The sequence below is a fragment of the Myxocyprinus asiaticus genome, chromosome 10, assembly GCF_019703515.2.
Source record: "Myxocyprinus asiaticus isolate MX2 ecotype Aquarium Trade chromosome 10, UBuf_Myxa_2, whole genome shotgun sequence".
NCBI lineage: Eukaryota > Metazoa > Chordata > Actinopteri > Cypriniformes > Catostomidae > Myxocyprinus > Myxocyprinus asiaticus.
The window spans coordinates 10204857-10222554 of record NC_059353.1 but is presented as its reverse complement, the minus strand read 5'-3'; the positions used below and the strand labels follow the sequence as shown (position 1 = coordinate 10222554).

Here is a 17698-nt window from a genome sequence, read left to right as displayed (position 1 = left end):
AACAGGGGTTCTTAAATTTTCTTGGGCCAGGACCCAAATTAGAAATTGTGTTTACCTGGGACCCACACTTACAAAACCGTGGCATTTGCTGTATTTGCTATATTCTATGATTTACTCACTCTTTTTATAAATAAAACAATTGTGATATAGACAGACTCTTACAGAAATCATTATTCTTTCACAGACTCCAAAAAAATACTGATAAAATCAATTGCATCCATTTTGAACTGGACATGACCATGTTGACCATGACAACCATAGTTCTGCCAAAAAATACCATAGTTACTACAGGTATTGTAAATAAACAAACCTGGTGGGAACTTTTAGTCAGGGAAAAGACAGAAAGACTCAGCAAGCATTTTAAACAGTTTGAAAGTGATATATGATTTTCAAATTTTACAGAAACAATAATTGCAGTAGCCTAATGTGATGAGGATGAGGGCGTGGCCAGGCCGTTATGGAGCATGGCCGGTGCTGAATCAGCTGATCAGCGGGAGAGCGAGATAAAGGGGTGGCCGGAGACGCCGGTTCAAAAGAGAGAGAGATGCACGCGGCTGCACTGCACGTTTCTTTATGTTGGTTTTAAGTTTACCATTAAAGTTTAGGTTTACTGTTCAGCCGGTTCCCGCCTCCTCCTCGCCTGTCCTTATACTGTTCTACCTAACTATAGTATTTTGGCAGAAAAATAATGGTTGCCATGATAAAAGGTTCATACATTTGTGAATAATAGTTTACACAGAACAGATAAGATCAATAAATTTGTGTCAAGCTGACCATTATTCGTAATACAATGTCTTTCTATTTAAGGATTGGACTATAAAAAAACTGCATGACACACAGTACAGAGCGGTTGTTTGTAAGCAACCTACTCACTTATGTCACTTTGATACAATACTTGCATATTTCTGCTTATTTTCACCGCTACAACAATTCTTATCTATTTTCCTGACTGACTTGAACTTTTTGTCTTGTTCTGACAGAATTTTCACGGCTTTCTCTTGACCTGCGGGTGTCGCGTGAGGAGATGTCATCTTATTAAGAGTGTATCAAAACTTTGAACTTGCCCACATAAAGTTTTGTTGGCGCTCCTCGCTCTTTCTGATACTTTTTGTCATTTTTCTGTTTGGCGAGTGTGCACGATAACAGCGTTGTGTCATGATGTCAAGTGGAATGACCTGTTGGCTGCATCACCTTCGCACCTGACCGCACCTCCGCCTCGCTTGATATTGCAGTGAGAGACTAAGTCTATCAAATGACTATCAAACAGTCACGGCAGGCGCAACAACACGAAAGACTGCACTGAACAGAGCGCATATGCTCTTAAGAATTTCAGTTACTTTTACTAAGGAAATAATTACACGTATATTAAAATATGTCGTGACCCAACAGGTATGGCTATGCGACCCATAGTTTAAGAAGCGCTGAACTAATTGAATAGAAATATGGACTTACATTAACTGTGCGCATCCTTGTTGAGTGACACGCCCCTTTTGTACACAAGTAGAATGTGGTTCTCATCATGATTTTAATGTAGGCTCCATTAAAATCCGTTAAAAGAAAATTTAAGTATTATTAATTTTTCATCTACTGACACAAATCATGGCTACTATTAACAGTGATTTTATCGGCATGCACTTCACTTCTACCGGTCGATTTTGATTTTGAAAAATGTAATTAATTTATTGAAACAACATTTTTTTTTATCAAACATATTTCAAAATTCAAATTACACTTCAAACAAAACAAAAATCTAAACAAAATAACAAGGTGGTCAAAAGATTTTATATAACCACCTCTCAAAATCCAAACATTTTACTCTCTCCAACTTCTTCCACCAGCCCCTTTTACAGTGACTTAAAAATCAATCTACGACAACAGGTGGAAACATACCAATAAAAATTAGATCATAAATACAATTAATAATAATAAACTTTATTTTTATATACAGTTGAAGTCAGAAGTTTACATTCACTTAGATTGAAGTCATTAAAACTAATTTTTTAACCACTCCACAGATTTAATATTAGCAAACTATAGTTTTGGCAAGTTGTTTAGGACATCTACTTGAGTAATTTTTCCAACAATTGTTTACAGACAGATTGTTTCGACTATATCACAGTTTCAGTGGGTTAGAAGTTTACATATACTAAGTTAACTGTGCCTTTAAGCAGCTTGGAAAATTCCAGAAAATTATGTCAAGTCTTCAGACAATTAGCTTCTGATAGGAGGTGTACTGAATTGAAGGTGTACCTGTGGATGTATTTTAAGCCCTCTTTGCTTGACATCATGGGAAAATCAAAAGAAATCAGCCAAGACCTCAGAAAAAAATAGTGAACCTTCTCAAATCTGGTTCATCCTTGGGAGCAGTTTCTAAATGCCTGAAGGTACCATGTTCATCTGTACAAACAATAGTATGCAAGTATAAACACCATTAGACCACGCAGCCATCATACCGCTCAGGAAGGAGTCGCATTCTGTCTCCTAGAGATGAACGTAGTTTGGTGTGAAAAGTGCAAATCAATCCCAGAACAACAGCAAATGACCTTGTGAAGATGCTGGAGGAAACAGGCAGACAAGTATCTATATCCACAGTTAAACAAGTTCTATATCGACATAACCTGAAAGGCTGCTCAGCAAAGAAGAAGCCACTGCTCCAAAACCGCCATAAAAAAGCCAGACTACAGTTGCAAGTGCACATGGGGACAAAGATCTTACTTTTTGGGGAAATGTCCTCTGGTTTAATGAAACAAAAATTGAACTATTTGGCCATAATGACCATTGTTATGTTTGGAGGCTTGCAAGCCAAAGAACACCATCCCAACCATGAAGCATGGGGTAGGAAGCATCATATTGTGGGGGTGCTTTGCTGCAGGAGGGACTGGTGCACTTCTCAAAATTGATGGCATCATGAGGAAGCAAAATTATGTGGATATATTGAAGCAACATCTCAAGACAACAACCAGGAAGTTAAAGCTCGGTCACAAATGGGTCTTCCAAATGGAAATGCATACCTGCAAAGTTGTGGCAAAATGGCTTAAGGACAACAAAGTCAAGGTACTGGAGTGGCCATCACAAAGCCCTGACCTCAATCTGATAGAAAATATGTGGTCAGAACTGAAAAAGCATGTGCGAGAAAGGAGGCCTACAAACCTGACTCAGTTACACCAGTTCTGTCTGGAGGAATGGATCAAAATCCAGCAACTCTTTGTAAGAAGCTTGTGGAAGGCTACACAAAACGTTTGACCCAAGTTAAACTATTTAAAGGCAATGCTACCAAATACTGGCAACATGTATGTAAACTTCTGACCCACTGGGAATGTGATGAAAGAAATAAAAGCTGAAATAAATAATTCTCTCTTCTATTATTCTGACATTTCACATTCTTAAAATAAAGTAGTGATCTTAACTGATGTAAGACAGGGAATGTTTTCTACGATTAAATGTCAGGAATTGTGAGTTTAAATGTATTTGGCTAAGGTGTATGTAAACTGACTTCAACTGTAGCGCCTTTAAAAGTAGCTTCTCAAGGCGCTTTACACAGTAAAAACACAAGCATATAACAATACAAAGCATAAAAAACAAATATAGTATATAAATATGCATATCAAAACACAGATAACAATTGTCAATATGAACATAACAATAATAATAATAATGAAAAAATAAACCATGACCCCTAGAAACATGAATCTCATAAAAAAATTTTTTCCATAAAACGGCTACAACTGTGATTGTCAGTGACGTAATTTGATTTTCTACTGAATTTTCACAGTTTACGTGAATACATCCACAGATAGCGCAAACACTCCCACCCACTCCCACCCACTCCCACTTGTGTTTCGTCTTATGGGGGAGACCTTGCATCATAGCTGTCATGTTGTGTATTTTAGCACAGCTGGAATGCTGTATTGACCAATTAGCATCCAGGACCGGAGCTATCCGATTGAATAATCTATCTAATTTCTTGATCTCTGAATAGTTAACGCTAACTGCATTGTCTGAAAGCTAATACACCACATACAAAGAACTCGCTCTGAAGCACAAATCGGCTCTCTGCCTTGAAGATGGTAATGAGAGGTTTGTTGAAAAAAATTAGATCAGCTTTCCACAGTAACACATACAGTAATTAATACTCAGGAGTGAGTCTGCTTGCTGGAACAACAGCTTTAGAAAGTGCTCCCTAATTATCGCTCAATAGATCACTGCGACCACAGGCACAACCACACAAATCTGCTTGTGCTTAATGCAACATTCCCCCATAAGACTGCCATACTAAAAGACATCTTGAAATGTTTTGGTGGAAAATCAACATGATGATGAAGATTATAATATTCACAATGGAGTCTGAGTTTCAGCGTTTCTCATTAAAATGAGGCGCGAGTGGTACTCTTTTTTTTTTTTTTTACCATTTTTTTACTTCCAGTTATGTGAGAGCCAATGACATTAGAGTTTAATGAGCACCATCTGTATCTCTGAAAGTAATTAGCACTTTCTTTCCACATGATGTCACACCATTAGCATGCATAATGCATGATCCTAGAGATGGTATTTTTAGTGTAAGTGTTTAAACCTGCCAGCATATTCTTTTGAGGTGTTCAATCTGCGGGTAGATAATAAACAACAAGTCCAACCTTTTTTAAACATCAATATTTTAGGCTCAAATGTATAAGGAAAAATTGTAGGTGTTATATCTGGTGATCATTTCTGTTTTCCACCATTTTTAATCACCTTTTATTGTTTTTGCAGTTTATTTAATGTCAACATGAAATTATAATTTACCTATGTTAAATGTACAATGTTGGTCTTACTGTGCATGATTCAGTAGTGTGTGTTATTCCAAGTAAAACAGATGTCCATAATCTTTAATCAAAATATAATAACTTCTAACAGAAAAATTAATGTAAGTGCTTTTATAAAATTCTAAGCTTTACATTTCTGCCTTCCAAAAATGAATATTTCCGGAATATTCCTTTAACTCCCTTCTAGAATGTAAGGTCCACATTTCACAGTTTAATCAGTTTCCGGTGGATAACATGAAGCCCTGTCCTACATGTATTTCAGAGTTTTACTCAGAAATGCATTAGATTATGAAATTAAAAATTTCACGTTGACTTTAAATTGTCCTGTGGTGTGACAAATTAAATTTTAAGTACTGTACAAAAATTCTATGTAGTCTCTCAATTAATATATGGTCATAAAACCCGCATGTATAATAATGCACAGGGCTTAGCTGTTCAGAGGTGGGAATCACCAGGGATCCTTTTATTATAATCCTGCTATTATAATTGGGTTTTATTAATCCGTATTTGACAGCAGTATGTGAGACTTTCAAGACATTGCTGCCAATAGCACATTTCATATCATGCTTGTTCTTTCATAAAATACTGTAAAACCAAGGAATCAGGGTTTGGCTAGTTAGCATGGCCCTGTTAATCCTAATTAATAAAATAGAAGAAGTCGAATTTGTTTCTCCTGACCAGTCTAAAGCACTGCGTTTATACTACGGGCGGCCTAATTCTTTTAATTATTTAACCGATTTTAATCAAACGATTAAAATTTTAATAAAAAAATTAAAAAAAAAAAAAAAAAACAACTTTATATTCAATTCAATTCAATTTTTATTTATATAGCACAATTTAAAAACAACAACAGTTGACCAATGTGCTGTACAATGTGTTCAAATTTTTTTTTTAAATACAATAAAACATAATAATATGTACCTAAAAGACATAAAATAATAAACAACAGACAACATTACAAGTTGTAGGCTAGAGAGAAAAGATGCATTTTTAACTTAGATTTAAAATATGTAGTGTTGGAGCAGTTCTGATAGAAGTCAGTAAGCTGTTCCAAAGTTTAGGTGCTGCTATGTCGAACGCTCAATCACCCCTATTTTAGCTTCGACTTAGGAACAGTTAATAAACTCTGGTTGGCGGACCTAGGAGCTCTTCCTGGACAGTGTTCACACAAAAAGTCGGAGAGGTAGGCAGGGGCTCGGCCATTTAAGGATTTAAATACAAGCAAGAGCACTTTAAAATCAATTCTAGAACGGACAGGAAGCCAATGTGAAGACACTAAAACAGGAGTAATATGTTCACGTTTACGGACACCCATTAAAAGTCTCGCAGCTGCATTGTGAACCCTCTGTAATCTAGATATGAAAGACTTGTTTAGTCCCAAATATAGGGAATTACAGTAGTCCAGTCTAGAGGTGATAAAAGCATGTATCACTGTTTCGAAGTGCTTGATGGACAAAAAGGACGTCACTTTAGCAAGTACTCTTAGTTGATAAGAGTTAATTTGCTTGTCAAATTTAAGGGCACTATCAAAAAAGACCCCCACATTTTTCACACAAGTTTTAACCAAAGACGATAAGACACCATCATTTAAATGAGAAATTTTAGGGGCTTCTGAAGAGCCAAACACAATGATCTCAGTTTTACTTTCATTTAAATTTAAGAAACTTAAAGACATCCAGGCCTTAACATCAGACAGATGAGAGAGTCTAAGCCATTTTTATGCTTCAGGGGCAGATACATTTGTGTATCATCCGCATAGCAGTGATAATTCAAGCCATGTTTTTCAAAAAATTGAGCCTAAGGGAAGCATATAAAGAGAAAACAGTATGGGGGCCAAAATAGAGCATTGGGGGACCCCACAAGTCAGGGGAGCTACACTCGAGTGGAATTTTCCTATGTTTACAGTAAAAGTTCTATTTTTAAGATATTATTAGAACCAACTAAGGGCAGTTCCTCTAATGCCCACAACATGCTCCAACTGAGAAAGAAGGATATCATGGTCAACCGTACTGAATGCAGCACTCAAATCCAAAAGAACCAGGAACCGTTATATGCCGATTAATTGATCGAATTAATCACATATATCAATATTTGCTGAAAAATGCCGCCCAAATAAAAAGTATTCAATACATAATTATTAAATAATAATAATAAATAATCATGTTTAAATAAATATAATATATCTTATAATTTAGATAACTAAAATACATTACTGTGGCAGACGAGTAAAACATTGATTGGACAATATAATGGCTTTCGATGGCAATACATCACATCACAATTACATCATTTTGCAATTGAATTTGTCAATCTGAGGTAGATTTATTATAAGGGCTTTTCTAAGGATTCATCTACGTATGTACACGTGTCAGTGTCAGTCAAGCTGTGTCAATTTAAACTTAGTTTGAAACTTAGAAAATCACGACTCGAGAACCCTGCATTCAAAGTTGTGCTCCGTCCAGCTGTGTTTGAATGCAATGTCTGCTGTGTCTCGATTCGCCGACTTATACTACACCCTTAAAGTATCTACTTTTTTGGATCTACTTTTGAGTGTGTATCAAAAGAGTGGGCAAGTATTGAGACATACTATCAAGTCATAAAATTGCATCTTGAAACCACAGACCTCTTGGTTGCTTGGTGCATCCTGCGACCACACCGACCTGTCAATCATCCTGTTACAGTTGTAATGACATTCACGTTCCTCATTTCATTTTTACTATCATTTATTCATTATTTTATGTAATTTACACTACCCCACAATGATTCCTACTGTGCTGGAGAGAAGCAGCAGCGTGGCGTTGAAGATTGCGGGTCTTTCGTGCGGAGATCCACTGATGTTTTACAGAACATGTTGCATGTAGTAATGTGTATTTAAAGCAAGCCAAAAGGATATATTTCACTATCATTATTTCCACTGAATGTGTGAATATGTGTTCACAATGTGTTGCAGATTAAATCTAATATGTAAAACATGAAATAAATGTATTAACAATGTGATCTTATGATTCATAATCAACTTAAGTAAAACATGTAGTTGTATCTATCATATCTTTAATGATATAACCAATTCAGAAAGACAGAACACTTGCATGACACTGTTCTGGATCACTTTATTTATTGTTTATTGTCTTTTAAAGCGTCACATATAGTTACATCATTCAACAGTCCATTGAAAAGGAATCTGATCTCCGCTATATTTCAGTGTGATACAATAAGTGGCAAAAATAAAATAAATTGTTTTCATCTGATTAATGTTTCTGTTTGAGATTTTTCCATTTTTAATCCAATCCAAGCAAAAGCACAAGAACATCCATAAGCAATACAAATACAGTAGATGGACATAAAAGCATGCAGTTAAGATTTTAATGATTATTAATCACTCAAACCCTTTTTTGTTCATTGCGTAAAATGGAACAGCCGATCATTTGCAATTTAACTAGCGTGAATCAGCTTCTCGTCCTACAGTGTGAATGAAGTTTCTTTTCACAGCTTTATACTATTAAGCTTACGTGATGCTTAAGATGTGAAAAATGTATAAGAAAGACTGATGAAGCGCTGTCATCACTGCCATGTTTGTAGTTCTTTACGTTTCACAGCTGTAGTTCTGAAGCAAACCATCAAACTCATCTTCTGTTGAGTAAGGGATTGTGGGCAATATTAGCCTAAAAAAGTGTGCACAGATCCACAAATCTACTGGATATAGTAGACAATCCGGGCTACTTTGGAACCCTTTTTCTAAACATACTACCATTTGAGACACTAATTTTTATCTCATATACTATTAAGGGTGGATAGTGTACACACTGAGATGCAGGGTTTCTCATCTTTTGCTGTCTGCTGTCAGTGTGGTTTGTTGTCTATACAGCTGCGCGTTGCCTGTACACCTGGAGTTGCGCATACTGCCCCCCGCTGACTGGGACTCGTAAAAACATGAATGTGGTACTTCAAGCTTGAGTTGCTCCGATGGTAGGAATATACCTTAATACGGCATGATTAAAATAAATGTAACGTTTTTTTATATATATATATATATATATATATATATATATATATATATATATATATATATCAGATTAATCACACTGAATTAACGAGCCGAGTTCTCCTAGGTCAAGTATGTTAGGGATGTGCGCAAACAGTAGAAATATCACCAAACAAAAATGCTGGTGAATTTTGTCATAATTTTTAAGCAAACTAAAAGAAGCTCACTAAGTATACATTTGCCTTTAGATCCTGCTGGTATATACCGAAACACCGTTCTAATGTCAAAAAGTGTCTTTCTCCATTGATGTAAATTCAAAAGATGCCATGTGTTCTGAAGAAATAAATTTATTTGCAAGCAACATATAAATGGCTAATATTTCATTCTATTATAATAGTTTTACGAGTGTCCAATTTTAAAAACAGGTCCAAAAAGCATGAACTTTATGTATATTTTTTCCTGACTGCTTCCTTCGATTTAATGTAGGGTCTGGGAGTGATTCAATGTTATGCAGAGTTGAGCACCAATGAGCAAATATGGCAGATTCCAAATCGTGTACTTAATGGGTCTCCTGCGCCAGTCAAGCTGCTATTGAGATGAATGGCAACGCTAACAGATTTTTCCAGGTATTATATTAGACCTCTTTGTTTAAAACAAACATGAACCTAACCAACCAATCAGAACGCAGACAGGGTATCTTAATGATTACTTTAGCCATGAGGATCTTTATACCTCTATGAGAGTTACTTGGGCGCTCTGAACCACATTAGCAGAAGTGCATTGTATTACAAGGACCTAATACAACAAATTCTTGAAATGCAAAATGAAAACAATTAAAAGAGAGATTCTTGGTGTCAGTGTATCGATTTATTATTTTGCTAAAAGATTATTACTATGCTTTTTCGTATAGATTTTTTCCCCTAACCTCAATTAGCTGTGTTTCTGCTCTAAGTAGCTCTGACAGTCAAAGCCACGCTAATGCAGCACTGAATGGCTCAAAGCCACCCTGACCACCCTTGACCAGCTTTGATGAAAATATGACACCTTTGGGGAAGGACAGCAGAGAGCCGAGCAATGGAGCTTCATAATTAAAGTGGGATTATGAGACATGGATTTGAGACACATAGGTAGAGGTAGACATGACACCTACCTTCACAGGAGAGGCCATGAGAGGTGACCCCTGAGAGGCTGTCCCGACAGACGTTACAGAAGGTGGGGCGAGCATGGGAGCAGGCATACCAGTTGTGCATCCCTGAGAAATGTTCCACATTAAACTGTGCCGTCTAGCAAAGGAGAAGTTAAGACAAATTGGCAGCGCCAGGATAAGACTTTTTCAGTGCCCCTTAAAAAAGGCACTTCAAACAGAGGGCTAGAAAATGTTTTTATGCTTACACACACGCACATACATACAGCAGTCCGCCAGCCGCCGCATGCAACACGAGGACTGCCACATGTACATTAACCTGAGGCAGTGTAAGAAATTAATGTTTTTCGCCCTCAGGAATTGATTTCCAGGGACATTGTTTGCATTTATACTAGCTTTTCCCCCTAATTAAAACACATAGCATGTAAATTTGTCAAATAGTTTAATTAATTAAAAAAAAATCTGGACAATTATGGGTATTACATACTAGAATACATTTTAAACAGTTGTCTGATCCCTACAGTAGATATACAGCTCTCTACTGTCTACTGTGATGGTAGATTTTAACCTTCACTATTTCATGTTTTAAAGTTGTTGGGAATTTTTCTTCATATTCAGTATTTTCAAAGCTGATTTGAGTTTTTTTGTTTACACATTTAATAGCACTCACTTCTGAGATAGAACAAATCTGACTTCTACAGTGTCTGTATATGCATTAAAATATATTACAATGTAAAAAATATTTTGTTGGGTAACCAAAAAAATTGCTTCAGGTGATAACATCTAAATTAACTTTTTTTTTTTATTATTATTATTTACCATGACTAATTCAACCAGACTACATTAGGTTACACCAACAAAAGTCATTTAAAGGGTTAAATCAAGTAGAAATATAAATTCTTAAGGTAGCAATTTTAAAGTTACCACTTTGTACAGTGTACACTCACTGAAAAAAAAAAAAAATGTTAACCTAGAAGTGTTCTTTGTGTGGTAAATAATTGTTTTGATTCAAGTCAAAAATATAATTTAACATCACTGAATCAACCTGAACCATTTTGTTACATCAAGTAAAAATAGCTCCACAAGGTAGAAATTAGGGAAGCACTGATGTATCCGCTGCCGATATTTATCGGCCAATTATTGACCAAATTAAAACCATCGGCATATCGGTAATAAGCATGAAAACTGATGGTTCATTTATAATTACTTAATAGCACACTTTGTAAAAACCCTGTGAATTCAAATACACAATCCAGATATAATAATAGCCACAATATGTAGAAGGGTTGGCAATCCTAAGAACATGTCATGTTTAATTTTTGTTCTTTCTCGTTCTCACGTTAATGCGGAAAAAACGGCATAAACAGACGTGACCGTTGTGAAAGCGGCACTTACCTATAGGCTACATGATGAGGGAAACCATCTAAAATGCTTTGAAACCGGCAGATTTTGGCTTTTGAGATACTGGAAATTATTAAATTAGATATATTAAATTAGATATATTGGAAATTAGAACAGTAAAAAAAGCTTTTGTACCTCTATATACATTTTTTAAGCATTCCTAAGTAAAAATGTGATCTGATGACAAAATAAGCTAAGTGGCAAAATATCGGTGTCGTTATCGGCCTATAGTTTTTTTGTGTGTTTTTTTTTTTTTTACCGGTATTGTATCGGCCAAAAATGTTCATATCGGTGCATTCCTAGTAAAAATTGCAAGTTACCAATTTTTTTGGAGTAGATATGCCTAAAATATTATGAAATATACTGCTTATACTGTTGGCATTTTAAACATCGGAGGAATTTCCATTGACAATTTTGCCCCAAGCTTTGGTTAATGTCTGACCCTGGCCTCAGGTATGGAACACGCAACCCTCCAGCACGCAACACCACACCACCTAATATCCAGTTTCTCCTCATAAAAACCACACTTCCAGTAATCATGCTTCCCACTGGTATGAACATCTATCTGCAGCCACCTGATGCAACAGGACAATGATTTAATAGGACCGATCGTGTTTGAAGGGTCTTGAATGTCAAAAAGATTGATTAGGGAGCACTGTGCCCCTAGTCAGGGGTTCTGGAGGAGCACTGGAGTTCTGGGTGTGGTATTGCAGAACACGGGGGCTGAGAGTCTTACATAACTCTCTTGCTCCTCATCTCACAGCAAAGTGAGCGTGCAGTCAACACTTAGTCGAGGAACGGCACAGTATGCACATTCATTTACCATTATGCTATTTGAATGTAGTGTTTCAGATGTTTAAAGCACGCACACAAATTTGTACAATAGGGAAATTCTCTCCTTCCAGAACTACTAAATTAAATAGATTACATGATATTAATGACAGGTCAGTATAGAAGCTGGATTTGAACATCCAAAACACAGCATTGAAAGTGGTCCCATGCACTTACATTTGGCTTTTTAGAGTCAGTGAATTGTACAAAAGCAAAGACAGAATACAGCACTAAGCAATTTAAAAAAGTATTTTTCAGTATTTTGCTTTTTAAGTATCTCATTTACAAGCAAGCAACACAGCGAGAAGACATCAGAGAAAACAGTCAAGAAGCTGGATTCGAACATCTAAAGCATGTGGCATGTACACAGGACCTGAGTGAAAACAGTTAACGGGGAGAGCTAATTGTATGACATGCAGATTTAGCTGATAATTCATTGAGGAACTACTGAAAAAAAAAAAAAGAGTTTGAGTGTAACACGCAAACATGCAAAATGATGTTTCTACAGCATCAGAGTTCAGGATGCAACTCACAGCACTGTGGAACAAACTGTGCTCTTACCTCGTAATGCTCTCTGGACTGAACAGATTTCAACGAGCTAATCCAGTCCTCCATTTCTTTCCTGTTCTCGGCACACAGGATGAGCCTTCGGAACGGTGTAATTACCTACAGGGAGATACAGATCCAGGGAGATGAGTGCAAAGCGTCTCACTCTCTTGCCTGACGGATTGCGACTGACGATGTGTCCCCCCCCCCCGCTCTTTAAGACGAAGCTGAGGACAAGCCCTCCTCCTCCTCCTCTTTAACTGCCACCACCACCCCTCAGGTCTTCTCCTCTCCTCTTGTTTCAGAAGCTTGAGCGAGATTTGGGCTGACAGGCAGAGTGCCTCGGAAAATGCTAAAAGCCTATTTCATAACAGAGGCAGCCTCTGCACCAGTCAAATTCTGCGCTTTTAATACTCCTATCATTATGATCTCCACATGGTGCTAGTGCCGCCGCGGAGGTGCTCGGCTGCCCAACAACTGTTTACGCTGCAACACGCGTGGTGAAGCAGGTGATACCGTCCTCAGGGAATTAAAGCTCACCACCTGCACCGAAACAACACTGTAGCAAAGATTCCAACAAATCTTATTCTGATGTTGTTCACTTCTTGTCAGGTTGTCAAAATACTGTAGGTTTAAAGGTGTGAGAGCCAAGATTAGGTGTCTTGATTAGATATACAGTGATTTAGGCTGCGTCTGAATATACACTTTCCTACTATCTATGCTAAAAACAGTATGCCAGTGGAACAGGGTGTCCGAATCCTCTGTATTCATAAAAGACCAAGCAAACAATACGGGGATGACCTACTACAATCGGCGAAATTCTGAAGTACGTATCCACTGGACTCTTAACAATCCCACAATCAAATATGACCAAATTGTCCCACCTAATCTTTGATACTCTTGTTGCTGTTCTGCTGCAGTCCACTATGCAACAACTTAATGTCTAATTGTCATTAAGTTGTTGCAGGGATTACATAATGGTTTAGAAAAGTTTCATTTAAACCGTGCTCAGTAGTCTAACACTGCTCAACAATGTCGTTTGAGATCAAATCAAAGAAGGTGGGACTCTACCTTATAGATTATTCCAGCGTGACACACCAACAAATTAAGTTGTTCAGATTAAGAGTGTTAGTGCCATGTAAGATGTAAGTATCTAACTAAACATGTGATATTTGTCCACTATTTTACGATATAAATGTTGTATAGACTGACAGAAATGTCCAAGAATGCAAACTATTCACCTTTTGGTGAAATTCACCATTTTGAATTGAACTAACGTCGTTATCTGGCTTGCATTTGAAAATTCACTTGACATTGTCTTAGAAAATGATCCATAAAACTCATCGTAGTGTTGTCATCCTCAGATCTGAACTACAACATATTAAGACCTGTGGCTTTGACTCCATTGTGTTTTTAGGTTGTTGCAAGGACAGTGTCAAACATTAATATCTTTTGGGGGATTTTCTCCCCTTTTATCCCCAATTTGGAATGCCCAATTCCCAATGCGCTCTAGGTCCTCGTGGTGGTGTAGTGACTCGCCTCAATCCGGGTGGCGGAGGACAAATCTCTGTGTCTTATCACGTGGCTTGTTGAGTACGTTACCGCGGAGACCTAGCGCGTGCGGAGACTCATGCTATTCTCCGCAGCATCCACACACAACTCACCACGCGCCCCAGCTAGAGCGAGAACCACATTATAGCGACCACGAGGAGGATAACCCAACGTGACTCTGCCCACCCTAGCAACCGGGCCAACTGGTTGCTTAGGAAGCCTGACTGAAATCACTCAGCACGCCCTGGATTCGAACTCACGACTCCAGGTGTGGTAGTCAGCATCTTTACTCGCTGAGCTACCCAGGCCCCTTGTGTCATATATTTTTAATGAAAATATTATTTGCAATTTTATTTAGGGTATGTCCTTGTCTGGTCTGTGCTGAAAAAATTTGCCACCAGTTAAAGGAGTAGTTCACCTAAAAAAAAAAATAATTATGTTATTTCCTTACCCTTATGTTATTCCAACCCATATGCTGTTATTTCTTTCTTGGAAAAAGAGATATTTTATGCAGCTCTATTCCATAGAACAACAGTTTTTAGTGATCAGGAGCTGTAAAAGCACTATAAAAGGTGCAGTATAAAGACTCTATAGAAGTAGTCCATACAACATGTGTACAGTAAGTATTCTGAGGCCACACAGCAGCTTTATGTTATCGAATGGAGTACTTTTATGATATTTTAAATGGTCTGTAAACAGGCTTTGCCTAGTTGGCTTCTACAGTTTTCTCTACATGTTGACATGGAGAGAGGTGTGGTTACCAAACAAACAACGTTATCAATATTACACAATGCCATACAGTTTTACTCCAAGAAATTTCACTCGTTGTAGCTGCTGCATGAGGCTGGCGTGTTGTGATGTGGGGAGTGAAGCCCCCCTGCCATACGCTCATGAGGTGGATTACATGGGGAATGCGCTGAAGAGATGCACTGTGAGCGCAGCTGGAAAGACACACTAACAAAAGCTGCGGTGTTAAGAGAGAATTGCAAAAGCAACTCTGATAGAAGCAGGACTGGGCTATATAACTAAAACAGTTAAATCTCAATATTTTTGAGCCTTTTGACAATATTCGATTTACAGTATATCGTTATATTTATGAATTTGCTGTGAAATGGCTTAAAAGGCTTGTTGTTGTTTTTTCAATCAGACAACCATCATTTTAACAAAAAAGTAATCACTGGCAATTTGATTCAAAATACAATAAGTAAAATACAGTAAAAATCAAATAGCAAATAATCAAGGCATGTTTTCCCACACTGGTTTACACTAAATAAATACAATGAAGAATGATTTTCATTATCAATCATTTTCATTCAAATGCACCAATATAACATACATAGTCCTAAACAGCAATATTTACCTATACATATATTTTTACTAAAACATCTTAATAAATGACAGATGTTCTGCGGAGACTTCCGTAAACAACAATCATTTAATAAGAGTTATACATAAATTTTTTACAGTTTATTGTGATAATTCAACATATTGTCCAGCCCTAGAAAGAAGCTATATGGATGTTAATGTGGTGGCTCATTATGTTTGCCATTTGGACAGCGGATGAAGACGGCTCTGTTCACGGCTTGTTATTTTTCTCTTTTCACAGTAATGTTGCTTCTGAATGTTTCAACCAGAACATCCTGCTTTCAGGGTAATATTCACCCACTAACAACTACTACCTCATTAGTGGCTTCTCTCTCCACTTCAGCAACTTCCTTTGCCATTTGATGAGAAATCATAAAGCTGCAAAGTACTAGCACTTAAAGGGAATGTTCTGGGTTCAATACAAATGAATTTCTATCAACAGCATTTGTGCCATAATGTTGATTACCACAGAAAGTCATTTCACCTCATCCTTTAAAAGCGAAACAGTGGTTACATTAATGCACTTACGTTGGAAGTCTATGGGACCACTGGGCCTGCATTCTGGAGGGTTTAAAAGCAAAAATATGAAGCTTGTATTTTTGTTAAATAAGTTTGTGTTATTATTTTAGTAGAACTTTAGCAACAGGTATCATGAACTACAGTAACAATGACAAATATTTTTTACAGAATTTATTAGTTTGGTTAGTGTTGATTTATCAAAATACTGTTGTTCATTGTTTGTTAATATTAGTTCATAATATATTAAATAATGTTTAAATATACAACTTTTAATAAAAAAAAAAAAAAAATGGTGACTGAGGCTGTCATTCGACCAAACTCTTTTTGGGTTCCACGGAAGAAAGAAGGTAATACAGGTTTGCAAAAACAGGAGAGTCAATTATGACAGAATTAAAAAAAAATGTGGTGAACTATCTCTTTAAGTGCAAAATAAGCTTTCAAGTCTGCATTTCTTTCAACTGTCATCATTTTATTAAATAACCCCCTTTAAAGGTGCTGTAAGCAATTTCAGACATTCTACTTCCTCGAGACTGAGCCGTTGAATTAGCCACGCCCCCTCTCTCCAAAACCCCACACTCACTTTATTGAGATGGATATCATGCAGAAACGGTTTTTAAAAACAACAGCAGCAAAATAGTGCCCTCAACTGACAACTGTTATGAACAACATGGCTTAAAAATGGCAGTAAGCCTCAATAATTCGCTGCAACTACAACACTATCAGAACGCGCAAAATGATTGACAGGTCGGAATCAATTGTCTGCGGCCCGCGGACACATTTTTGTTTGCTGTTTACAGAGTCTAGTGCTGTCACAGAGACAGGTGAGATATCTTATGACACTTATTTCAATAATATATTTCAGGGAGTAGGAAAAAATGTTCATGCCTTTCCATGAAAATATTGCTTACAGCACCTTTATGGTGACTCTTTTGGTCAACCAGATAAGGTCATTTCAAGCGTAGAGTATCTTTGGCAACTGTCCGGTGATCTGAGGTTTCTTCAACAGAAAGATGATGGAATCTCATAAGCCTCCTTCGTAAATACCATCCTGTGCCAGTGTACAGAGCAGATGCTATGTAAGGCTCTAGTTGTCCTTTACTACCTTGTAAATGACAAGTGGTCTGCAAGGCATGTTTAGCAGCACTGTGAGGCATGTTTAGCAGTGGCGTACTGATGCACAGCTTCATGTTTATTTATATGTTCACCATAGATACTGCAGATCTAAACAGAAAGTACAAGACGCTCGGTTACACTGCGTATCTTCTTCGAAAACAAATACCTAAGTCACACTGTCCAGGCTGCGCAGTCAAAGCTTAAAGTAATAGTTCATCCAAAATATGAAAATTCTGTCATCATAATTTCACCCTCATGTCATTCCAAACCTGTGTGATTTATTCTTCTGTGAAACTTACAGTAAAAGGAGAATTTTTTAAGAATATACTGGTAGCACTTTTTCATGTAATTACAATGAATGGGGACTGGAGTTTTCAAACTTCAAAAAGGAGGTAAAAGCACCATAAAAGTATCGTAAAAGCAGTCAATATGACTTGTGAGCTATAT

General features: G+C 37.0%; 1 protein-coding gene across 6 annotated transcripts in view; it reads right to left on the bottom strand.

The window, feature by feature from the left end:
• dgkh (diacylglycerol kinase, eta) overlaps window positions 1–17698 on the bottom strand; it is a 140523-nt gene that overhangs the window by 59225 nt on the left and 63600 nt on the right. For all 6 annotated transcript variants that reach the window (XM_051708502.1, XM_051708504.1, XM_051708500.1 and 3 more), the window contains 2 exons: window positions 12719–12823; window positions 9932–10064 (listed from right to left, as the gene is read on the bottom strand). In XM_051708502.1, coding sequence (XP_051564462.1) covers window positions 9932–10064; window positions 12719–12823 — 238 coding nt within the window. The remainder of the gene's footprint in view (window positions 1–9931; window positions 10065–12718; window positions 12824–17698) is intronic.